The sequence below is a fragment of the Lissotriton vulgaris genome, chromosome 2_2 (genome assembly GCF_964263255.1).
Source record: "Lissotriton vulgaris chromosome 2_2, aLisVul1.2, whole genome shotgun sequence".
Classification (NCBI taxonomy): Eukaryota; Metazoa; Chordata; class Amphibia; order Caudata; family Salamandridae; genus Lissotriton; species Lissotriton vulgaris.
In genome coordinates this window covers 329,981,804-330,007,901 of record NC_141688.1, presented here as the reverse complement: position 1 = coordinate 330,007,901, position 26,098 = coordinate 329,981,804, and the positions used below count along the sequence as shown (strand labels likewise).

Here is a 26,098-nt window from a genome sequence, read left to right as displayed (position 1 = left end):
ATGTAGGCTGAAAATAGTGGGGACTAAACATTGGCCCTTTTGGCCCCACTCCTCATTTTTATCCTTTTTGTTAAGCGTTTCCCCCCTCATATAGTGTGCAGAAGGTTTCCTCTCTGAGCAGCATCCCTGATTTCTTGTAGGCAGCTGTATTTTCTTAGCAGCTCTCACCATCCTTTTTAGATAGGGTTTTATTAACCGGATGTGTGAACATGTATGTAGAGTTAAAACAGTGCCCTGTTCTCTTACACCTTATAACAATCCTTCTTTCTCCTTCAGGTTGGCCGGTGGTCTTCCTCCCTATGCACCGGTTTACTGCTCTTGGGTTGACTGTTGGAGACAGCTCAGCAGAGAGGTAAATGCCGTCCACGTTTCTATTTGTACACTGTTCTTTATTCTCTTCCTCGGTGTATCTGTTCGACTCTCATAAGGGGGAGGGGTTGGATTCAACCATGTACTAGCTGTGGGGAGCTTTACTGCTATTGTGTTGCTGCTGGCATATCTCCAGCCATGTGCTAACCAAAACAAACATTTGATTTCAGGGCATCAGCCACTGGGCTGGTTTCTTTTGATAATCTTACAACCTGTGTTGTGGACTCGCATCATCTTTGCCTTTAAAAAGTGCACGAATCAGACTTGGGAGAGTTCACTGCATATAACCGCGCTTGAACAGGGATGGTAGAATGGACAGTGGTCTGAATGTGTGATGGGTCCGAGCAGCTCATACAAGCCCCGTGCACCACACAGTCCAGCAGTGTTGTCTCGATTCACTGTGTGCGCTCGCTCAGTATACTTCCCCTCAATGCAGAACGTGTGCCTGGCAGAAAAACCTTTCTTGCTGCCACTCAGTGATTTCGGATTTCCATTCATTCCAATAAGCAAAAATTATTAAACACAATTGTTCATAAAACTGTAGGGATTATTGTCCAGATTTTTTTTAAAGTTCTCCAGAAAACGGCGATATCCAGGACATCCAGTAATTGGCGCTACTGGCTTCCTCATTCAGCATTGTCATTTTTACCCAAATCTGTGTGAAGAGACAGGCTTTTTTTGAATGTTCTGCTGAGTCTTGGTGAGAGGACCCTGGCCTTCATGATGCCTAAGACATATATAAAGGATGTGTTGTATGTTTGGGAGTTCATGAGTTAAGAATGGGCTGATGAGCGCCGTGGCCCATTAGAACCAGCATGGGCGTGTGTGTGTGTGTGTATGCCCCCACGTGTTTGCTTTTGTGTTTGAGGTACATAAAATCATACATTTTGTTCCTGCCTGATAGTCCATCTCAAACATCCCAGCCTGCGTGTGAACTCACTGCCTCCTACATGAAATGCACTCACCTGGGTGGCGGACCTTTGTTTTTTGTACAGATTTCACCTGCTTGAGAGCACCTCTACCGTCACCTGTTCCGTGGGTTGTGGCCATCACCCCTGACCTGGGCACTCCACATGGAGGGCAATGCATATAACTGAGCCAACTTAAACTGATGTGGTTGCAGCAGACACTGGGAAGGAAGCCTACAAAATCAGACCTGCAACAGGAGTGGAAGATTCTTCCTGGAGTGGAGGAGCCCCTAACCTTTCCAGTGTAACAGACCCCTGGCTGGTTCTGGCTGCTTTCGTAAGCCAGTTAATGGGTGTAAGACGAGCCTTCTCAGCAGCACTTGTTCCTCTCCGGGAACCGGACGGGGAGGAGGCTCACCCCATGTGAGAAAATGAGACAAAGGATTCTGCTAGTTTTTCGCAACCCCAAAGGGGCAGTGATACAGCGATTGATAGTAGGTGATCCCTTTGGCGTACATTGCGTTTCATTGGTTTAGGCATCCAAAAGTGTCTTAGCATGGTTGGTTAGTTGTTAAAATGTCATATGGTGTCTATTTGAGCCAGCGTAACCTCAAACATCTCGAGGACCCATCAGGTGTCCACCTAGCTAGGCGTCACTGTACACTTTGCTGTGTAGTAGACTCTCATTCTAGGCTTGGGCTCCAGAGTGCGTGGCTTGCGACCAGCAGGTGTACATTAAAGCCAGAAACTTCTTAGCTCACTCAGACTAGCACCTGAAAGCAGCATGGTTATTACAGTCCGACCGTGTATCATCTCCTCCAGGACACTGTTCTCCAGCATTGCAGGATCTTCGTTAGTTGTCCCATTTACTCCGACACTGTTCTCCAGCATAGCGGGATCACCATTCGTTCTCTAACATTGCAGGTTCTTCATTGTTAATTATACCATCACCTCCGGGACACTTCACTCCAGCATTGCAGAACCTTCATCGTTAGTTGTACCGTCGCCTCCAGGAAACTGCGCTCTAGCATTGCAGGGTCTTCGTTAGTTGAACCGTCTCCTCCGGGACACTGTGCTTCAGCATTGCAGGGTCTTCATCGTTAGTTGTACCGTCGCCTCTGGGACACTGCTCCAGCATTGCAGGATCTTCGTTAGTTGTACCGTCGCCTCCGGGACACTGTGCTCCAGCACTGCAGGATCTTCATTGTTAGTTGTACCGTCATCTCTGGACACTGTGCTCCAGCATTGCAGGATCTTCATCGTTTGTTGTACGGTCCCCTCCGGACACTGCGCTCCAGTCTTGCAGGATCTTCATTGTTAGTTGTACCGTCATCTCTGGACACTGTGCTCCAGCATTGCAGGATCTTCATTATTCGTTGTACCGTCTCCTCCGGGACACTATGCTTCAGCCCTGCAGGATCTTCGTTAGTTGTACTGTCGCCTCTGGGCACTGTGCTCCAGCACCGCAGTATCTTCATCGTTCGTTGTGCTGCCGGCACTAGTACACTTTGCTCCAGCATTGCAGGATATTCATCGTTCTTTGTACCGTCGCCTCTGGGACACTGTGCTCCAGCATTGCAGGATCTTCATCATTCGTTGTACCGTCTCCTCCTGGACACTATGCTCCAGCCCTGCAGGATCTTCGGTAGTTGTACTGTCGCCTCTGGACACTGCGCTCCAGCACTGCAGTATCTTCATCGTTCGTTGTGCTGTCGGCCCCAGGACACTTTGCTCCAGCATTGCAGGATATTCATCGTTCTTTGTACCGTCGCCTCTGGGACACTGTGCTCCAGCATTGCAGGATCTTCGGTAGTTGTATCTTCGCCTCCGGGTCACTGTGCTCCAGCATTGCAGGATCTTCATTGTTTGTTGTACTGTCGCCTCTGGGACACTGTGCTCCAGCATTGCAGGATCTTCGTCGTTTGTTGTACTGTTGCCTCTGGGACACTGTGCTCCAACATTGCAGGATCTTCGTCGTTTGTTGTACTGTCACCTCTGGGACACTGTGCTCCAGCATTGCAGGATCTTCATCGTTCGTTGTACCGTCGCCTCTGGGACACTGTGCTCCAGCACTGCAGGATCTTCATCGTTTGTTGTACCGTCGCCTCCGGGACACTGTGCTCCAGCATTGCAGGATCTTCATCATTCGTTGTACCGTCTCCTCCGGGACACTATGCTCCAGCCCTGCAGGATCTTCGTTAGTTGACCGTCGCCTCTGGACACTGCTCCATCACTGCAGTAGCTTCATCGTTCGTTGTGTTGTCACCACCGGGACACTGTGCTCCAGCATTGCAGGATCTTCGTTAGTTGTATCGTCGCCTTCGGGTCACTGTGCTCCAGCATTGCAGGATCTTCGTTTGTTGTACCGTCACCTCCAGGACACTGTGCTCCAGCATTGCAGGGTCTTTGTTAGCTGTACCATCGCCTCTGGGTGATCTTCATCGTTAGTCAAAACACCTTAAGACTCCCGTTTGTGGGGGGGGAAACAGCAAACTTCTCTCATATAGAAATATATATTGTCTATTTTATGTAGAAAAAAATTCATTTTTGATTGTAGATAAAAAAAATCTGCATATCAAAGGCCATACTTTGTGAACTTTATTTTTCTTTTATATATATTTATTTGTTTTCTATAGAGCAAACTTGAATTAGGGGTATCAGAGCGGTGGACAAAAGAAACTAAAACAATTTCCTCTGTAGGAGTGGTTGTGTAGAATCGTGATTAATTACATATGTGCTACAAACATAATAGATAAAGGTAACAATTTAGGGTACCACAATCAATGCTAAGGTGTACATTCTAAAGCTCATATGCCTCGAACAGAAAATGCTACTTAACAGAATGCATCTGTTCTTGGCATGTAGAGCTGCAGAGTTATACATGCCCTCCCGCCTCCCCGGGACTTGTATGCGTTCCAGTTTTTCATCTTACTTGCATGCACACGCATGGACAACCTTTTCTTACTGTATCTCTAACTCCATCATTTCCCATCATGGCGAAAAACAATCTAAGGATGGAGTTGATGCCCATGCGCACTATCGTCCAAAGGAGGAGTCACCTATCTCGTGACTACAAAGACTTCCAAGACAACAACAATGTGCAAGCATCCAAGCCCAACACCAGGTGGCGATCTAATGCATAGTGTACGAATCTGCAGCTCTACATATTAAGAACAGATGCATACTGGTAAGTAGCATTTTCCTTTACTTTAATGTAGAGGAAAACATAACGAAACCAAAGTAAATGTAGCCAACAGCGAATGTAAGCTGAAGTTTGACGCTTCTCCTACCTCCGTATCCCAGAATGCTTTGTGCCACTAATTGTTTCTGTGCTTCATTTCTTGTGTCGGGCTCTATATGAAGCAGATCTGTGATACCTCTCCTGGTTTGTGATGCTTTTTGCAAGAGCTTCAGTTACTTGCGACTTAACGTTTTACCTTCTGTAGAGTATTTTCCAATACTTTTGCATCCGTTGCAGGCATGTTACATCTACTTTTCCTGCAGGGAAACCGCAACATTCTTTCTCTGACAGAAAATAGCATGTGAATGGTTTTCTAGTTTCTTCTGCCGATCAGGCACAGTCATAGCGGAGGGCTGGAGTTCTGTCATCAAATATCAAACCACTCTGAGACTAAACAGGAATGTTTCTGAGGAAAGACGAGGAGATGCAGTGGAAAGACTGAGGTAGTGTGAGGCGCTTGTGAAGGGGCAGCCAGGGAAGGGACTCCTTCCACTGCAGAGCAGCTATGTATCACCGAGGCTCCTACAGCGGAGAGGGAGAAACAACCCCAAGTCTCCACTGTTGTCCGAGGTACAACTTATTGTCTGTTGGAGGCGCTAGGGGGGCACAGCGGAATGGCTGGATAAGATCCCAGCTCCGCAGGACGATCACAAGCATTATGGTATACACCCGCCTAAATGCCCACTAAACGACCATCAAAACATGAAAACAGTCGTGTGAAGGTGTCGAACACCGTAAGGTGACTAAACGAGGAGAAGACTCACTGTGAGAAGTTGGCCTGATATGTGGTGTTTCCAATTCTGGAACCACCTCTTATCAGTCCAAACAATCCCTTATGGTGTCTGGTTGTAAGTCAACCTTGTTAGACAAGCTATCCTAGGGGTAGCATGGACTAAGCAGCCTTAAAGGCTTAACTTAAGAGGTCGTGTTAAGCGAGCTGTTTTACCACATACAATCCTGTAATACCAAATGAAAAGACACCACACAAGTATGTATTATAAAAATGTGTTTATTTCTAAATTAATCCCCAGTACTCTTTATGAGCAAAGGGGCACAAGCGTTAAATCAAAAGCATAGTATAACATATAAAGTTGCACAATTATGGATGAGGGCGGGTGGCCACTCAAACCATATATTAAAATAAAAAAGTGGTATAAGAGGTTCGAGGCATGTGGGCTGCTGAATTCATATCTGTGCATAGATCGCCGCCTAGTGTTGGGTCCGGATAATTGCACATTGTTGTCCTGGAAGAGTCTTCGAAGTATCACGAGATAGGTGGCTCCTCCCCTGCACTACAGTGCGCATGGGCATAGACTCCATCCCCAGATTGTTTTTTTCCGCCATTGGGTTCGGATGTCTTTGGTTCCCTCTTGTCGGAATCGATAAAGAAATAGTAAACTTTCCTCAAGACCAAAAGGTCTTTAGTCTTGCGTCGGTATTGTCTTGCGTTCGGCTTAACAACTTCCTCGGCTCCGAGCCGAGCTCTGTACTTCCGCGTGCTTTCGGCGCGGAAGGCCTTGTCGACGCTCCAGACTCATCGACCATCCATCATGGACCGTAGTCCATTCAAGAGATGTCCGGTGTGTTACTCGAAGTACCCACACATCGACGACCACCCGGTGTGCAACAAGTGCCTGTCGCCGGACCACGATGAGGCCAAGTGTATGGCCTGTTCGAGATTCCGGTCCAAGAAGACACTCAAGCTCCGTCGAGCTGCGCGCCTGGAGGCCCAGCAATCTGCTACGGCGCCTACGGACGTTTTCGATGCTGGGGAGGTCGAGGATGAGGATATCCTGGACTTCTCAGAATCTAACCCCTCGTCGGATGTCGAGGAAGACTACGACGCTGAGGCTGAGGCTTTCGAGAACGAAGAAGTCGTCGAGGAGGTAGGAGACGACGACAGGGCCCTAGGGGCCATGGAGGATAACTCGGACGAGGAGCTTCCTCAGACTGACTCTGGCGCCGTGCCAATCGATAAGGCCCAGGTCGAGGGATCGCCTTCGGGCCTTACCCAAGACCTTGATGTGAGTTCCTCGGCCCCGCCTGCAGGCCCGTCCACGAACATTGATACAGAGTCACTCCCGGTGAAGAAACCGAAAGTGAAACCTACAGTCTCGACGCCAGATGCTGCACAAGGGCAGATATCGAAACCGAAAGTGCGCATCGCATTGGTCGGCTCGAAGACTTCGGAGGCCTCGGCGCCGAAGAAACCTAAGATGGCCGTCGAGTCGAAGGGCCAAGTCAAAATGGCCGAGCCGAAGGCTAACACGTCAAAGGCTAAAGCGTCGGCGCCGAAAACTATCGACGCCGGCAAGGGTCGGGTCGACCACAAGAAGGCTGTCGACTCCAAGAAGTCTCATGCAGACCCGAAGAAGCGGACCGATGACCCGAAGGCCCTCTCTGCCCCGCCTCCACACAAGGCCAAGGGGCCTGCGCCAAGTGTGTCGACTCCGAAGGTGGCCTTGAAGGACTCCACTTCGAAGCCGTCCTCAAAGGATTCCGTCGAACCGGCACGTCCATCGGCCGCGTTCACGAAGAAGGTCACTGAGTCCCTGTAGCGCATAAAGATGGCACCGCAGCTCCCGAGCCGAAGGACCCCCCACCTGCAAAGCCTCTTCAGAAACCGGCGAAGGCGTCCACGCCGATCCTTTTTACCTTGCCGCCTAAGACGGCGCCGAAGGCTTTCGCTGCTAAACCAGGGGCCGGCGTGCCCGAGAAGGTATCTTCGACGCCGAAGGCATCGTTGGTGGTCCTTAGCCCGCGACCTCGACAACTTGCAGAAGAGGAGCGTCATCGACGCCAAAACGGGCAGGCTTTCCCTTCTTAAGAGGAAAATCACCCCAGAACCCCAATTGGAGTCTTACAAAATCCCCCTAAAGAGGAAAATGGACTCTGCTGGTGCCCCAGCTTTGGTGGAACCCATTTCACCACAAGTTCACGAGGTCTCGCCCACTCACTCCGATGGGGACGATGGTGAGGGCGAAGACGAGGATGAATATAGCTAACCAGTCTACACAGACCCAGAGGATGTGACAGAGCCCTGGTCTGCTGGTGGTAAGCCTGGGGATCCACATTCTGGACAAGACCCTCAGCTCTTCTCTGCTAAGACTTCACCTACTGAAGACTCTGCTGCTTTCAATGCCCTCATTGAGTGGGCAGCAGCCAATCACAATGTCCAGCTGCATGCTGACCCTGTGGACGTAGATTTCCTCTTTGACACCTTTTCTGTGTCTGAAAAGACTGTAAAAACTCTGCCAATGCTGAAAGGCGTTTTGAAGCACTCTGCTGAGGTCTTCAAAGAACCCACCAGGGCAAGAGTCATCAACCCGAGAATTGACAAAAAGTACAAAGCGGCGCCCACTGATCCAACTTACATTAAAGGACAGTTGCCTCTGGACTCCCTGGTCGTCTCGAATGCCCGGAATAGGGCCAACTCTCAGACTCCGGGTGATGCTCCTCCCCCAGACAAAGAGTCCAAGGTCTTTGAGGCTTCGGGGAAGAGGGTCGCAGCGCAGGCAGCTAACATCTGGCGCATCTCAAACACACAGACGCTCCTCGCGCGTTATGACAGGGCGCACTACGATACCCTAGAGACCCTTTTGCAACATTTCCTGATCAATATAAGGAAGGGGCTGAGATGCTAATCCAGGAGGGGAAGCTAATCTTCAGCGCTTCCATAAAGTGCGCTCTAGACGCGGCTGATACGGCTGCGCGCGCCATTAACACCAGTGTTATGCTTCGGAGATATGCCTGGCTAAGAATTTCTGGTTTCAAGCCAGACATACAAACCACCATCTTGAACCAAACAGTCAATCCTGATCACCTGTTTGGCCCGGATGTTGACACCACCCTAGAAAAAATGAAAAAGGACACTGACACTGCAAAATCCATGGGTGCCTTGCAGTCCCAGCAGTTTCGGGGTGGGTCCTTTCGTTGCTCCAATACCAGAGGCACCTCCAGAGGTCAGCTTTCGCAGTCCGCGCAGTTCTACAAAAGCAACACCCAGACTACTTTTGCCAACAAGAGTCGTGGTGGCTACCGCGGCAACAGCGCCAAGGGCAGAGGACGTGGCAACAACAACTCCAGGTCCTCTGCCGCCAACAAACAGTGACTCAGTGTCACTGCCCCCGACCACACCACACCGTTCGGGGGGAGACTCCAGCAGTTCCTGCCCGCGTGGAAGTCCATCACCACGGACAGGTGGGTCAGAAAGCTTATCCAATTCGATTATTGTCTGGAGTTAACATCCACTCCCCCCAACATACCCCCCAAGGCACCGTCCTATGTCGGACGAGCACTTGCACTTATTGCAGCAGGAGGTCGACGTCATGCTGCAAAAAGGGGCAATAGAGCTCGTGCCCATGCAGGAAAGAGGCACAGGAGTTTACTCCCTGTACTTCCTGATTCCAAAGAAGGACGGGTCCCTCAGACCCATCCTGGATCTCAGGCCCCTCAACTTCTACATCCTGTCAGAGCACTTCCACATGCTAACACTGCAGCAGGTGCTCCCGCTGCTCTAACAGGGGGACTTTCTCGCAACTTTAGATTTAAAGGATGCGTACTTTCACATTCCACTACATCCTTCACACAGAAAATACCTCAGGTTCACCATCCAAAACCAGCACTACCAGTTCAGGGTTTTGCCTTTCGGGGTCACCGCGGCACCCAGGGTGTTCACCAAGTGCCTGGCGACGGTGGCGGCACATCTGAGACGGCAGAACGTCCACGTCTACCCCTATCTGGACGACTGGCTCATCCAAGCGAAGTCAGCCCAGCAGTGTGCCGACCACGTGTCCCACACCATTCACCTCCTGCACGATCTGGGATTCTCACTGAATTACCCGAAATCCCACCTCCAGCCCGCCCACATACGGCAGTATCTGGGTGCAACCATTGACACCCTGGCGGCCACAGCACAGCCGAATTCAGTGAGTCAGCAGCATTCAGTCGCTGATCCAAAAATTCAGACCTCAACACTCGCTTCCAGCAAGAGTGTTCATGCAGTTGATAGGCATGATGGCCTCCTGCATCTCCATTGTCCCGCACGCGAGACTACATATGCGTCCGCTTCAGGAGTGCTTAGCACGTCAGTGGACTCAGGCTCACAACCAGTTGAAAGACCTAGTGTTGGTGAGCGGTCGGGCATACAACTCTCTGCATTGGTGGAATCCACGGAACCTTTGCAAGGGCCCACCGTTCCAGGAGCCTGTGCCACAGATTATCCTGACGACGGACGCTTCTCTCCATGGATGGGGAGCTCATGTACTCCAATACACTGTGCAGGGACTATGGACGCAACAGCAAGGGAAGATGCACATCAATGTTCTGGAACTGGTGGCAATCTTCCTGGCACTAAAAGCATTCAAAGTACATCTGTGCAGCAAGGTCGTGTTGATCCGGACGGACAACATGACGGCAATGTACTACATTCAAAAGCAGGGAGGAACACACTCTCATGTGGAAGTGGGCCATTCTGAGGAACATCTTCCTGATGGCATAGCATCTCCCGGGCAAGGACAATCAGATGGCGGACCTGCTAAGCAGGCACAGCCACCAGATGCACGAGTGGGAGATGCATCCATCAGTACTCCAGCCGTTCTTCCGAAGGTGGGGTCATCCAGAGATAGACCTGTTCGCCACAAAGGAGAATGCAAAATGCCAAAGCTTCGCCGCCAGGTTCCCACACCCACAGTCGCAGGGCAATGCGATATGGATGAACTGGTCAGGCAGATTTGCGTACGCTTTTCCCCCAGCACACATGATACCGCTGGTGGCACGCAAGGTCAGGCAGCACTCGATGACTCTCATCCTGGTTGCTCCAACGTGGGCTCGCCAACCATGGTACACCACGTTTCTAGAACTGTCCGTGGTGCCGCATCAGAGGCTACATCTCACACCCAGCCTTCTGACGCAGAGCCATGGCGACATTCAGCACCCAGATCCGCAACAGCTCAACCTGGCGATCTGGCTCCTGAAGTCTTAGAATTTGGCTACCTGCACTTACCTGCCGACTGTATGGACATCATTCGGGAGGCGAGGAAGCCCACCACTAGAGCATGCTATGCGGCAAAATGGAAGCGGTTTGTCATTTATTGTGCAGACCACAACATTAACCCGCTGGATGCTTCTATTCAGAACATCATCTGTTACCTTTTCCATCTGTACAAGTGTAATCTGGCCTATGCTTCCATTCACATTCATCTGTCTGCAATGGCCGCTTATCTCCAAAATAGGCAGCACCTCTCCCTCTTCAGGGTGCCTGCCATCAAGGCTTTTCTGGAAGGGCTCAAACGAGTCATTCCGCCACGGACTCCACCAGCTCCTGAGTGGAACCTCAATGTGGTTCTTACCAGGCTGATGGGTCCTCCCTTTGAACCACTGCATTCCTGCGAGATTCAGTTCTTGACATGGAAAGTGGCTTTCCTCATAGCAATTACATTGCTACGGCGGGTTAGTGAGTTGCAAGCCCTCACTATCCAAGAGCCATTTATTCAAATTCATTCCAACAGGGTGGTGCTTCGCACTAACCCTAAATTTCTACCCAAGGTTGTGTCTCAGTTTCACATCAACCAAACAATCGAATTACCTGTTTTCTTTCAAAATCCTGAGTCACTGGCGGAGCGGATGCTCCATACCCTTGACGTTAAACGGGCCCTAATGTATTACATCGATAGGACCAAGGATTTTAGGAAAACTAAGCAACTCTTTGTCGCCTTTGCACCGCACCACAAAGGTAACCCTATTTCCAAGGCTGGTATTGCTAGATGGATCGTTAAATGTATCCAGATCTGCTATCTAAAAGCAAAACGCACTCTTACCATTCCGCCAAGAGCCCACTCCACCAGGAAGTTAGGGGCCTCTATGGCATTCCTTGGAAACATTCCTTTGGAAGACATATGTAGAGCAGCCACATGGTCTACCACACACACATTTACTAAGCATTACTGTGTCGATGTGCACTCCAAACAGCAGGCAGCTGTAGGGCAGGCTGTTCTCAAAACACTTTTTCAAACTGCTGCAGCTGGAACGGGCGGCCGCCGCTAATGGAGGGACTGCTATGTATTCTATGCACAGATATGAATTCAGCAGCCCACATGCCTCGAACCGAATATGCTACTTACCAGTATGCATCTGTTCTTGGCATGTAGGGCTGCTGACATTCATATCGCCCGCCCTCCTCCCCGGCGCCTGTAGCAGCTGCAGTATTCACATATACTCATAGCATGGTCATCATTCACTGAGCTTCACTCCATCTTGGCCGCAATGGCTAAAAACAATCTGGGGATGGAGTCGATGCCCATGCGCACTGTAGTCCAGGGGAGGAGCCACCTATCTCGTGATACTTCGAAGACTCTTCCAGGACAACAATGTGCAATCATCCGGACCCAACACTAGGTGGCAATCTATGCACAGATATGAATGTCAGCAGCCCTACATGCCAAGAACAGATGCATACTGGTAAGTAGCATATTCAATACCAATCGAACAGTGGTTAGGCCTAGGGCCTAGAGAATCGCTGGGAGCTGTCTGGACTAGCAATGCTGAAGTCGGGAGAAGCCCCCGGGATTCGGGTGCAGCACGTAAAGTGCGGCTTGCACCAATGCAATGTCAATGGTGCGTAAAAGTTACACAAAGTGAGTTTAAAGATACTTCCGCTGAACCTAGAGGAACAAAACTTAAGACACAGACCCTAGAGGTGTGTACCAATGTGGGCACACTGGCGTTGCAATGTTACCTCACCCACAGGAAGTGGGTGCACCGGGTCGAAGTGGCGTCGGGTTTTGACACGCAGGCTCTTGGTGCTTGGAGCTGAAGATGCTGCAGGCGATGGGAAGCAGAAGTGTCTGGTGTGATCCAAGGGTGGATCGAAGTCGAGAAGAATCTGAAAGCAGAGGGGACAGAGTCTGGGTCACTCAGCAGTGACCAGGGTGGAACCAGGACGGAACCAGGCAATGTCGGGCGCAATCAGATGGTTGTCGAGGAGCTTCTCTCCGCTGTCACGTGGGCTCTGGGGCATCTGCGACGTCCAGGAGCAGGTCACGATCTGTCCCACGCAGGCTCTCGCCGTCAGCACCGTTTATTTATTTATTTATAGGCGTATTACGCGCCGGCATCACACCCGAAGGTGTATCTCCGCGCGGGGCTGTGAGGTGAACAGGTCGAGAGAGCTCCTCCTAGAATAGTGCTGTCTTTAGGCATTTCCTGAAAGCTGAGTGACTCGGGCATTCTCTAAGAGAAAGGGGGAGGTTGTTCCATAGACGTGGACCCATGATGGAGAGGGCGCGGCCTCCCTGTCTGGTCTTATAATGTCTGGGAACCTGAAGTAACAATTGGTTGGAGGACCTAAGGATGCGGGATGGACGGTGATAAACAAATTTATCCGCCAAGTAATAGGGTCCCAGATTGTGTAAACTCTTGTGTATCACACAGCAAATCTTGAATTCTACCCGTTTCCGGATAGGAAGCCAGTGAAGGGCCCTAAGGAGGGGGAGGGACGGTGTTCTGGGGGGAGTGTTGGTCACCAGCCGAGCCGGGGTGTTCTGCACCACCTGTAGTTTATTGAGCACTCCCTCATTGGCAGCTAAAAGTAGGCCATTACAATAGTCCAGGCGGCTCAAAACGAGGGCCTGGACCAAGGTCTTCCGAGTGTCGTCAGGAAGAAGGGGAAACACCTTCCGAAGGAGGCCAATAATATGGAAGCAGGACCCTGCAGTGGTGCTGGCATGATGAAAAAGGGTAAGGTCATGATCTAGATGAACCCCCAGGTTTTTTACTACCTGTTTTCGGGAGCGGGGCCTGACCCAGGCTGGAAGGCCACCAATCTGGGGTCCAGAGGATTCTCGCCTCCCCAAATAACATGACCTCAGACTTTCCCACATTGCACTGTAGAAAGTTCTTGGCCATCCAGTTGGCTTCGAGATTGGAGCAAACAGCACTTGGCAAAAGCAATCCACGCGGAACCGGGAGATTGCTTCTCACTCAGACCAGGAGGGTCAGAGCGGGGGCTCCTTTTCACAGGAGCTGGTGCAAATCTGGAGCAACCAGAAAAGCAAGTCGGTTTAAGGTTTTCGTCGGCACAAGGGCCACAAGCCAGCTGACAAGTGACCGGGCCAACGCGTCGAGCCAACACAAGCAGAAGGGCCCCACGCAGCACTCGTCGAGTGTGGAGGGGGTAGCTTTGGTGCAAGTGTAGCTCAGGGTTGGGGCTTCTCAAACCCCGGTGTACAGCTTCGAGGGTCACTCGTGGGCTGCACGGTCAGCGTCTCGTGGCCTTTTCAAGATGGCGTGCCCCCCGCTTCCGGTCGCCTCCACGGGTCTCAGCTCTGCAGGGACTGTGGATCGGGCTGGAGGAAGGCAGGCAAGCTTGATCTCGTCGATCTCTGTCGCTCGAGTTCCGGCGGGAACTGCAACAAAGCAAGGGTCGAGGTGCTGGATGGTACCTGTTTGCACAGGGTGAGCACTCCTTGACCACAAGAGAGATTCTTCAGTCTTCTACGTTGAGTAGGATGTCGAAGGGTCCAGAGTTTCGTTTCTTATGTTTCTTCAGGATAATCTGAGTTGCATTGGCACTGCTCCCACTCTTATTCGAATCTGGTGGGCTGGATTACCTGCTAGGTCCCCTCCTATGGGTGGGACCCAGGAAGGGGGTGGATACACCCCTTTCCTTTGATCCAGGCCGCGCTGGGACTGGGGCTGGTGTGCCCCAGAACCGGTTTGGCCGGATTATGCAAGGGGCAGCCTTGTGCTCCCCAGGCAGTGTCTGGTTTCTTTGAAACCTCCCTGCTACAATCCACTATCTCGTGTCTGGGGTGGTGTAACACCGCCCTGCGACAGGAAACCCTTTGTCCAGGCCACCATTTGCTGAATTTCGGTCAGCAGCAGTAAGCCAGACCAGTGTCTGTGGCAGAGGCATCCATTTTGTGGATCTGAGGCTCTTTTAAAATCAACCGCGTTTCAGTAAAGTAACATGTCTTCTCCCTCTAGAAGGGTGGAATGCTACCCCCGTCGCCAGAACTGGCGAGGGGGTAGTATTCCAATTCGTATGACACCTTACACGACATGTTTTGATAAAGCCAAACCAAAGTTGCTATATAACCGCGAGGATTATAAGGCACTTAATAGTATATGGTATGGCATTATCCCTGATCAGCTTAGGGAGTTGTTCCCGACAGCTGCGGACAGGCTCAGCTCATGCCAGAGCTCCATCTCACATTAAACCACGCACTCTGCCGTCAGGATTGATAAGGCCTTCCATAGGAGTGACTCACAGGTTTATATGTGTCCAGATATAGGTTTAGATATAGGTATACTATATCTAAGCAAGGGGTGATTACATGTATGTATATGTATGTATAGGCATTTATATAGCGCACTACTTACCCATAGGGTCCCAAGGCGCTTCGACCGCTGCAAAACCCTTCCTGGCTTCCCTGAGAGATGGTCCCTTAATGGGTATCTCCAGGGTGAGACCAGGCATCCCCAGCGGTCTGGTGGGGCCATTAGTGAAGATGAGGCAAGCTAATGCCCAGAGTTGCCGAGTGTGATCGCTGATCAGAGTGGGCACCGAGGCGAGAGAATTATCGAGTCCGCTGACCCTGGTCCAGAAACCTGCCGCGCCGGGAATCGAACCCTGGTCCCAGGCCGTCCTCTGCTCTTGGGTCTGCCGCCTCTAACCAGTGAGCCACACTACTTCACTTACACCCACTTGCCCCAGCTGAGTGATCAGCCAGTTGTGTCAATTTAAGAATTAGCCAGGGGTGGCGAAAGCTATGCTTCAGCCCCTGGTAGGCTTTGGTGGCACCTATGCCCTGAGCACCTATAGTGCATGGTACAGGGGCTGACAAGGAGTCCATTTCCAATTGTGGTATGTACCTATAGCACATGTATTACAAATTTAGAGAGAGAACAGCAGACTGGGGGTCTGATTAGCAGGCCCACAGCCTCAGTAAGTCGAAAACCAGTGATGCAAAAAGCAAAAATTGGGGTGACCATAGGATAGCAGACCCTACTCTCCTACACAACCCCCCCCCCAACGCAGGGACATTAAACTTAACCTTGACCAGATAAGTCTTCATGTTCTAAGTGGAAGTACCTGGAGAGACCATCTGCATTACCATGGTCAGTCCCTGGGCGGTGCTCCACTGTAAAGTCCATCCCCTGTAGGGAAATGGACCGCCTGAGCAGTTTGGGATTTTCACCCTTCATCTGATTTAGCCACAAGAGGGGCTTATGGTCTGTTTGAATTAGGAAGTGAGTACCAAACAAGTGTGGCCTCAACTTCTTCAGGGCCCAAACCACAGCAAAGGCCTCCCTCTCAATAGCTGACCAACGTTTCTCCCTGGGGGTCAGCCTTCTGCTAATAAAAGTAATGGGCTGGTCTTGACCATCTTGATTAAGTTGTGAAAGCACAGCTCCCACCCCCAACTCAGAAGCTTCTGTCTGTACAATGAACTGTTTGGAGTAGTCAGGACTCTTCAGGATAGGTGCAGAGCACATGGCCTTCTTCAGGTCATCAAATGCCTTTTGACAGCTAACTGTCCACTGAACCTTTTTGGGCATCTTCTTGGATGTCAAGTCATTCAATGGTGTCCCAATGGACCCATAGTTTTTCACAAATGTTCTGTAGTACCCAGTCAGGCCTAAGAAAGCTCTGACCTGAGTCTGGGTATTTGGAAGAGCCCAGTCCTGTATGGTCTGGATCTTGCTCTCCAATGGTTGAACCTGACCCCCACCTACTAGGTGGCCCAGGTACACAACCTTGCTCTGCCCTATCTGGCACTTTGTAGCCTTGATAGTCAGGCCTGCCTTTTGCAGGGCCTCCAGAACCTTCTTCAGGTGATCCTCCCAGGTGGAGCTAATATCATCTAGATATGCTGCGCAAAAGTCATCCAACCCAGCAAGGACTTGATTTACCAACCTTTGGAAGGTGGCAGGTGCATTCTTCAAACCAAAGGGCATTACCACAAATTGATAATGTCCACTAGGGGTAGAGAATGCTGTTTTGGCTTTTGACTTTTCAGGTAGTCTGATCTGCCAGTAGCCAGCTGTCAAATCAAATGTGCTCAGAAACTTGGCAGAAGCCAATTTATCAATGAGCTCATCTGCTCTCGGAATGGGATGTGCATCTGTCCTACTGACAGCATTGAGACCTCTGTAGTCCACACAAAACCTAATTTCTCTCTTTCCATCTTTGGTATGAGGTTGTGGCACAAGGACCACTGGGCTAGCCCATGGGCTCTCTGATGGCTCAATCACTCCAAGCTCCAACATCTTTTGCACCTCAGCCTTTATACAATCCCTGACATGGTCAGGTTGCCTGTAGATCTTATTCTTCACAGGCAGTCTGTCACCAGTGTCCACCTCATGGGTGCACCAGTTAATTTGACTGGGTGTGAGTGAAAACATATGCCTGTGGGCCTGCAACACCTGTCTGCAGTCCACCTGTTGCTGCTCAGTGAGGCTGCCTGCCAAGGCTACTCCATCAACTGAACCATCATCAGGGTTCTGGGAAAGCAGGTCTGGGAGAGGGTCGCTCTCTTCCTCCTGATCCCCATCTGTGGCCATGAGGAGACTCATGTCCTCCCTGTCAACAAATGCTTTCAAACTATTTACATGGAGCACCCGGTGGGGGCTCCTAGGGGTTCCGAAGTCAACCACATAGGTGACTTCTCCCTTTTTCTCAATGATAGGGTAGGGTCCAGTCCATTTGTCCTGGAGTGCTGCTTGGCCCACTGGGTCCAACACCCACACCTTCTGCCCTGGCTGGTACTCAACCAGAACAGCCTTTTGGTCATGCCAAGCTTTCTGTAATTCTTGGCTGGCCTCCAGGTTTTTGGATGCTCTCTCCATGTATTCAGCCATCCTGGAGCGGAGACCAAGTACATAGTCCACAACATCTAGCTTAGGCTTTTTGAGAGGTAACTCCCATCCTTCCTTCAAACACAGTGGACCTCTCACAGGGTGGCCAAACAAAAGTTCAAAAGGGCTGTAGCCAACCCCCTTATGTGGGACCTCTCTGTAAGCAAAGAGCAAGCAGGGTAAAAGGGTGTCCCATTTCCGCCTAAGCTTCTCTGGTAGTCCTTTTATCATTCCCTTGAGGGTCTTGTTGAATCTCTCCACAAGCCCATTGCACGGAGGATGATATGGTGTGGTAAACTTGTAGTTTACTCCACACTCCTTCCACATTGCCTTTAAGTATCCAGACATAAAGTTGGTACCTCTGTTTGAATGAACCTCCTTTGGAAAGCCCACTCTTGAGAAAACTGCAATGAGGGCTTTTGCCACCACAGGTGCTGTGGTGGTCCTCAGGGGAATTGCCTCTGGGTACCTGGTGGCATGATCCACTACCACCAGTATAAATCTGTGCCCAGATGCTGTTTAAGGATCCATGGGACCCACAATGTCTATTCCAACTCTTTCAAAGGGTACCCCCACCACAGGTAGTGGTATCAGGGGGGCCTTTGTTGTGCCACCTGACTTACCACTGGCTTGGCAAGTGACACAGGAGCGACAAAACTCCTTGACATTTTCTGACATGTGAGGCCAGTGAAAGTGTGGAACAAGCCTGTCCCAAGTCTTATTCTAGCCTAAGTGTCCTGCAAGGGGAATATCATGGGCCAAGGTAAGAAGGAAACCCCTAAACTTCAAAGGTATAACCAACCTCCTGGTTGTGCCAGGCTTGGGGTCTCTAGCCTCTGAGTAAAGGAGTCCATCATCCCAATAAACTTTATGGGCACCTTGAGCATTCCCTGCAGCCTCAGCAGCAGCTTGCTGTCTGAGGGGTTCAAGTGAAGGGCAATCTAATTGGGCCTGCTCCAGGTCTGCCCTTGAGGGTCCCCCTGCCCCCAGAAACTCAACCTGATCAGGTTCAAGCTCCTCAGAGACAGTCTCCTCTTGGACTGCAGAATCAGTTTCCTGTGAAACCTGATCCTCAACCTGGGGCAAGTGGGAAGGCACAGCCTTAACCCTCTTGCTCCTTCTCTTGGGTTGTGGTTGGTCTATTGTTTCAAGATCCACCACTGGTTCAGGAAGGCACTTCTTAGCCTGAGACCTTGTCACTGCAAGGACATGAGCTGAAATCCCTAGCATTTCTGCATGAGTCCTGTACTCCACTTCTGACCAAACTGAGCTTTCAATATCATTGCCTAACAGACAGTCTACTGGGAGGTCTGCACTCACAATAATTTTCTTTAGGCCATTTACCCCTCCCCAGGAGAAGTTCACAACAGCCACACTATGTGAAGTAGTGGAGTTGCTTGCATTGGTCACTAGGTAACTTTCACCTAGTACAATCTGACCAGGGTCCACAAAGTCAGGTGTCACCATAGTGACACTGGCACAAGTGTCCCTGTAGGCCTGAGCCAGTTTCTCATTGATTAAGGGAGTCTGCCTATATTTGCCCAGGTTACTGGGGCTCACTGTAGTGGTCAAAGATAAGTCCACATCATATAGGAGAACTGCCTGTGTGGGGATTCTGACTAGGCCAGACTCCATCTCAGTACCCAAGGTTAACCCTACTATCCCCTTAGGTTGTGCACTACCACTGCTGACTGTACTAGGGGGTGCAGTTGCTTTAGGAGCTGCAGTGGCAGGAACTGGATTTTTCTTGTTGCATTCACTGCCCCAGTGTGAAACTGATTTGCAGGTATTACACCAAGGTGTTTTTGGGCCAGTAATCTTCTTTTTCTTTTTGTCATTTTGGGAACCACCCTCCTTATTACTAGTTTAAGGGCCTGAAGACTTCTTGTCCTTTTCTTTATCTTTCTGATTCCCACCCTTCTGGTCTGTTTTCTTCTGGTCACCATGGTTCTGGGGTTTCTGCTTAATCCTTGTTCTGACCCATTTGTCTGCCTTCTTACCCAATTCTTGAGGAGAGGTCAGATCAGAGTCAATAAGGTATTGATGCAACAGCTGGTTATGACAGTTATTAAGGATCTGCTCTCTCATTATAAGATTGTACAATCCTGTATAGTCTGAGACTTTACTTCCCTGCAGCCAACCCTCCAGAGCCTTAGTGGCACAATCAACAAAATCAGTCCAGTCCTGAGTCTGTGCTTTTTGGGTGTCTCTGAACAACCACCTGTATTGCTCAGTGGTTAGGCCAAACCCTTCAATAAGAGCACTCTTCAGGACAGAGTAGTTTTTGGCATCCTCAGGTCTAACTGTGAGGAGCCTATCCCTCCCTTTCTCAGAAAAGGAGTACCATAAAATTGCTGCCCACTGATCCTCAGGGACCTGCTGTACCATGCAGGCCCTCTCAAGAGCAGTCATCCATTTGTGGATGTCATCCCCTTCCTTGTAGGGGGGCACAATTTTTGTCAGGTTTCTATTATCATAGTTCCTGTCTTTCTCTTTAGGAACTTTGCTGTCACTAGTGGCATCTAAGCCACACAACTTTCTTTCTCTTGCTAAAGCAAGTTTAGCTTGAGCCAAGGCTATCTCTTCCCTCTCTATCTGGAGTTGGACAGCCCTCATCCTGGCCCTATGCTCTTTCCTCTAGGGGGAAGTTATTCTCTTGAGACACTAGAAACATGAGTCTCCTGATGAAGATCTCCTCCTATTGCCTGGGAGAATTAAGTTATGGGATATGGGGAGGTGCTGGCCCTCTCAACTCCCATGTAGGTCCAGGTTGGTCTGGTTAAGCCTGGCAATCTGTACCTGGGTCACCCTCTGATCCTGATTCTCAGGCTCCTCTATCTCTGAGCCTTCTTCCTCCTCTTCCTCCTCCTCCTCCTCTTCTTCTTCTGGGAGATTCTCATTCTCAGGGGAGTTCACCCCCTCTCCTGACTCTAAGGGAGCCTGACTCACCTTATCTAAGTCACCCTTTTCCAGGATGGCTATCAGGGAAGGAATGGTAGGGCCTCTGCCCTTCTTTAGCCCTCTTGCTGTGCATAAGACACCCAAGTCTTTGTGGCTAAGGTTGTCATATCTGGAAGTTGCCTTGGTAAGGTCAACTATCACAGGGGCAGAGCCTGAAGCTCTTCCTGTGTCAGACATGGCTGCTAGTGAGGTGTAAGTGGTCCACTTACCTACACTAAGTGTTTTCCTACTGTACCTTGCTAGTGAGTTGTAGTCAGGGTTTGCTAATCCCTTTAATCTACAACTACTAAGTTCAGTAGAACTTAATATGCTAAGCTTTTGATTTATATGTACCTAAGGTACTTGATGTGATCTTTCAATTTGATATAAAGATTGTAATGGTAAAACAGCAAGCTCAAATCCGCACCGCTGCGCACCAATGTGAGAGGTTGGCCTGATATGTGGTGTTTCCAATTCTGGAACCACCTTGTATCAGTCCAAACACTCCCTTATGGTGTCTGGTTGTAAGTCAACCTTGTTAGACAAGCTATCCTAGGGGTAGCATGGACTAAGCAGCCTTAAAGGCTTAACTTAAGAGGTCGTGTTAAGCGAGCTGTTTTACCACATACAATCCTGTAATACCAAATGAAAGGACACCACACAAGTATATATTATAAAAATGTTTATATTTCTAAATTAATCCCCAGTACTCTTTGAGCAATGGGGCACAAGCGTTAAATCAAAAGCACAGTATAACATATAAAGTTGCACAATTATGGATGAGGGCGGGTGGCCACTCAAACTATATATTAAAAAAGTGGTATAAGAGATACCAATCAAACAATGGTTGGGCCTAGAGAATCGCTGGGAGCAGTCTGAACTAGCAATGCTGAAGTCGGGAGAAGCCCGCGGGATTCGGGTGCAGCACGTAAAGTGCGGCTTGCACCAATGCAATGTCAATGGTGTGTAAAAGTTACACAAAGTGAGTTTAAAGATACTTCCGCTGAACCTAGAGTAACAAAATTTAACACACAGACCCTAGAGGTGTGTACCAACGTGGGCACACCGGTGTTGCAATGTTACCTCACCAACAGGAAGTGGGTGCACAGGGTCGAAGTGGCGTCGGGTTTTGACACACAGGCTCTTGGTGCTTGGAGCTGAAGATGCTGCAGGCGATGGGAAGCAGAAGTGTCGGGTGTGATCCAAGGGTGGATCGAAGTCGAGAAGAATCTGAAAGCAGAGGGGACAGAGTCTGGGTCACTCATCAGTGACCAGGGTGGAACCAGGACGGAACCAGGCAATGTCGTGCGCAATGAGATGGTTGTCGAGGAGCTTCTCTCTGCTGTCACGTGGGCTCTGGGGCATCTGCGACGTCCAGGAGCAGGTCACGATCTGTCCCACGCAGGCTCTCGCCGTCAGCACCGTTGGCTTCGAGATTGGAGCAAACAGCACTTGGCAAAAGCAATCCACGCGGAACCGGGAGATTGCTTCTCACTCAGACCAGGAGGGTCCGAGCGGGGGCTCCTTTTCACAGGAGCTGGTGCAAATCTGGAGCAACCAGAAAAGCAAGTCGGTTTAAGTTTTCGTCGGAACAAGGGCCACAAGCCAGCTGGCAAGTGACAGGGCCAACGCGTTGAGCCAATACAAGCAGAAGGGCCCCACGCAGCACTCGTCGAGATTGGAGGGGGTAGCTTTGGTGCAAGTGTAGCTCAGGGTTGGGGCTTCTCACACCCCTGTGTACAGCTTCGAGGGTCACTCGTGGGCTGCACGGTCAGCGTCTCGTGGCCTTTTCAAGATGACATGCCCCACGCTTCCGGTCGCCTCCACGGGTCTCAGCTCTGCAGGGACTGTGGATCGGGCTGGAGGAATGCAGGCAAGCTTGATCTCGTCGATCTCTGTCGCTCGAGTTCCGGCGGGAACTGCAACAAGGGTCGAGGTGCTGGATGGTACCTGTTTGCACAGGGTGGTCACTCCTTGACCACAAGGGAGATTCTTCAGTCTTCTATGTTGAGTAGGATGTCGAAGGGTCCAGAGTTTCGTTTCTTATGTTTCTTCAGGATAATCTGAGTTGCATTGGCACTGCTCCCACTCTTATTCGAATCTGGTGGGCTGGATTACCTGCTAGGTCTCCTCCTATGGGTGGGACCCAGGAAGGGGGTGGATACACCCCTTTCCTTTGATCCAGGCCGCGCTGGGACTGGGGCTGGTGTGCCCCAGAACCGGTTTGGCCGGATTATGCAAGGGGCAGCCTTGTGCTCCCCAGGCAGTGTCTGGTTTCTTTGAAACCTCCCTGTTACAATCCACTATCTCCTGTCTGGGGTGGTGTAACACCGCCCTGCGACAGGAAACCCTTTGTCCAGGCCACCATTTGCTGAGTTTCGGTCAGCAGCAGGAGGCCAGACTCGTGTCTGTGGCAGAGGCATCCATTTTGTGGATCTGAGGCTCTTTTAAAATCAACCGCGTTTCAGTAAAGTAACATGTCTTCTCCCTCTAGAAGGGTGGAATGCTACCCCCGTCACCAGAACTGGCGAGGGGGTAGTATTCCAATTCGTATGACACCTTACACGACATGTTTTGATAAAGCCAAACCAAAGTTGCTATATAACCGCGAGGATTATAAGGCACTTAATAGTATATGGTATGGCATTATCCCGGATCAGCTTAGGGAGTTGTTCCCGACAGCTGCAGACAGGCTCAGCTCATGCCAGAGCTCCATCTCACATTAAACCACGCACTCTGCCTCCAGGATTGATAAGGCCTTCCATAGGAGTGACTCACAGGTTTATATGTGTCCAGATATAGGTTTAGATATAGGTATACTATATCTAAGCAAGGGGTGATTACACCCACTTGCCCCAGCTGAGAGATCAGCCAGTTGTCAATTTAAGAACCAGCCAGGGGTGGCGAAAGCTATGCTTCAGCCCCTGGTAGGCCTTGGTGGCACCTATGCCCTGAGCACCTATAGTGCATGGTACAGGGGCTGACAAGGAGTCCATTTCCAATTGTGGTATGTACCTATAGCACATGTATTACAAATTTAGAGAGAGAACAGCAGGCTGGGGGTCTGATTAGCATGCCCACAGCCTCAGTAAGTCGAAAACCAGTGAAGCAAAAAGCAAAAATTGGGGGGACCTTAGGATAGCAGACCCTACTCTCCTACACTCACGGTAACTGGTGATTACAACGAGAAACGGCTACCGGAGCAGATAGGCATCTAAGATGGCGGCCATCACACGAAGAGTCACGAATGCACTGCACTACGATTTGTGAGTATACTAGCGACCTTGTGTCCCACGGGTCCAGGGAGCATAAGCCCACTTCTGATGACCGGATGATGCGTTAATTATAAGGAGCAATCCAGGGTGCGTCCCGAGTAGGAGAGGGATATTCAAACATACAGCGACGTGTTGAGACAAGATGGCGGCGCCCTGGGAGTCGGAGCCGCCAGGGCAGCGATGATAGTCTCACGATCATGCAGCAATCTACGGTCTCTGAGCCGGAGTTCCGAACGACGAGGCTCAGGTCAGTAATCTGCATCATCGCTATAGAGGTCTACCGCGTGAGGTTGGAGATACGGCGGAGGCGGACAATAGCGTAACTATACACAGGCACAGGACGTGAGGTACGGAGCATGCAGAGTGTATGTGACCCCGAAAGAACTATAAAACCACGGCTCTCCAGTTATTCACAGACCGCAGCTATCTATATTGGCGCGCATCGCTTCAAATGTACAGTGGAATGTGAACTGAGAGTGTATGATACAGCGCATTTTCCCACCGATCGACTGTTTAACTAGCAGCGATACTGCACTGGACACGTGTTGTGGCGAGGTGCCCCGTACAGCAGCGCAACGACCCATCTGGTGCCGCTCATGTGCTAAAGTGCACTGTCATATCGTTGGTGAATTACAAGAGAACATTATGGTGCAAATGTAGTGTGCAGCGGTAAAAGCCCCTCCACTTAATACTGACCAGCCGCACCCTACCTCTGAAGCACAACACTGGCACCAAGACGGCGACATCTAACAGGAGAACCAGATCTGCAACGCGGGACACGGAAATTGCGACAACACTGCCAGCGACAATGGTGCGTCCAGACAAGCAACAGCAGAAAATAACTTTTGAAACCAAAAAGACGCCCAAAAGAACGGATGTAATGGCGGATGGAGATGTACCTGCCGAGCAGTCACCTAAAAGCAATATGGAAAAAATACTGCAGGCCATCCAATCAAATCTACAAGATATAAATGGGAAGCTGGACCACTTGACGTGTCGAATGTATGGTATGGCCGCCAAGCTAGAACAAGCATTTGCAATGCAATAAGTCTCGCATTAGGAAAGTTTGAACTATTGGTATTGTAAAAGACAATTTTTTTTATTTATGTGTTTTTGAAAATAGCTAAATTAATAGCTTTGTCATTTACAATGCCAATAGTTATAACTTTCGCAAATGTGACACCTATAGCATTTGTAATGCAACATGTTTTGTATTTACGTGACTTAGATATATTTGATATTACAAATGACAATGGCTTTTAATTTTTTTAAATAAATAATACTTAAATAAGTGATTGTGATTTATAATGGCAATAGCTGAAAGTTTTGTAAACAACTTTTGTGAAGATATGTTCAGTGTTTTTTATTGTGAGGAAAATCAAAGAACAAGTGAAATATTAACATCTTTTTGTGGCATTTGTAATAAAGCTTGAAATATTGAGAGAACCTATTTGCGCCGAGTGATGCTGCTGTTGCGCCGAGTGATGCTGCTGTTGCGCCGAGTGATGCTGCTGTTGCGCCGAGTGATGCTGCTGTTGCGCCGAGTGATGCTGCTGTTGCGCCGAGTGATGCTGCTGTTGCGCCGAGTGGATGCTGCGGTTGCGCCGAGTGGATGCTGCGGTTGCGCCGAGTGGATGCTGCGGTTGCGCCGAGTGGATGCTGCGGTTGCGCCGAGTGGATGCTGCGGTTGCGCTGAGTGATGGCAACAGGGGAAACAGCAGACCTTATAACACGTGGGAACAGAGTCCAACTAGTGTGGAAACGAGCGTGATGCGCATGCGGATGAAAGGCTACATGTATTTTGCAAAACATTACTATTTGATAATATCCAAGTTTTTCATGCCCTTGTTTTTACAATGTTGCTCCTTAACATTTGCCCTCATGCACTGCCAGATCAAACACTGCAATTAGTACAAAAGCCCCCAGTGCGCCACTGCGGGATTGGGGGCTCAGGAATCCTACCACCCTCCTGGGTTCGCCCCTGCCACAGACCATGGATTCTGTAGTTTTAGTCTGGCCTGACAGTTCGTAAGTGTCCCACTTACACTATGACTTTGTTTACACCATCGATCACTAGCATAATCATTGGCGCTGCTCGCCCATCTGGGATCGCATTTTGCGGACCACATCTACTTGAAATGCTGGGCGGTGAGGGGCGGGGTGGCTGGCGTAAGCATTTTTAATTTGCTACTTTCAGGCCTTCGGTTTCCAAGCAACTGGGCTACTATATTAAGGCTACTTTTTTTTCGTTTCTAAAGTACACATTCGCAACAGTAGATCGAGTACAACACTAACAGGTTGGCAAGGTCCAGTGAACGCTTGTTTACAGTCTCGTATGTGCCAATTACATTTTTAGGGAGGGGTGGGGGGCGGGGAGAGAATCGAATGCCTAACATGGTTTGAGGCTGTCTGAGCCCAGTATAGCATAAGCACCTTGGGGGTAGACTCGTTAGGGCACTACAAGTACCAGAATGCTTTGTGTTACATGAAACCCTACTGTCAATAAA

General features: G+C 50.0%; 1 protein-coding gene across 4 annotated transcripts in view; it reads left to right on the top strand.

Annotated features, from left to right (window-relative positions):
* Positions 1-26,098, top strand: part of MTCH2 (mitochondrial carrier 2) — a 274,703-nt gene that overhangs the window by 235,742 nt on the left and 12,863 nt on the right. For all 4 annotated transcript variants that reach the window (XM_086959750.1, XM_086959748.1, XM_086959749.1 and 1 more), the window contains one exon: positions 277-352. In XM_086959750.1, the coding sequence (XP_086815876.1) occupies positions 277-352 (76 nt within the window). The remainder of the gene's footprint in view (positions 1-276; positions 353-26,098) is intronic.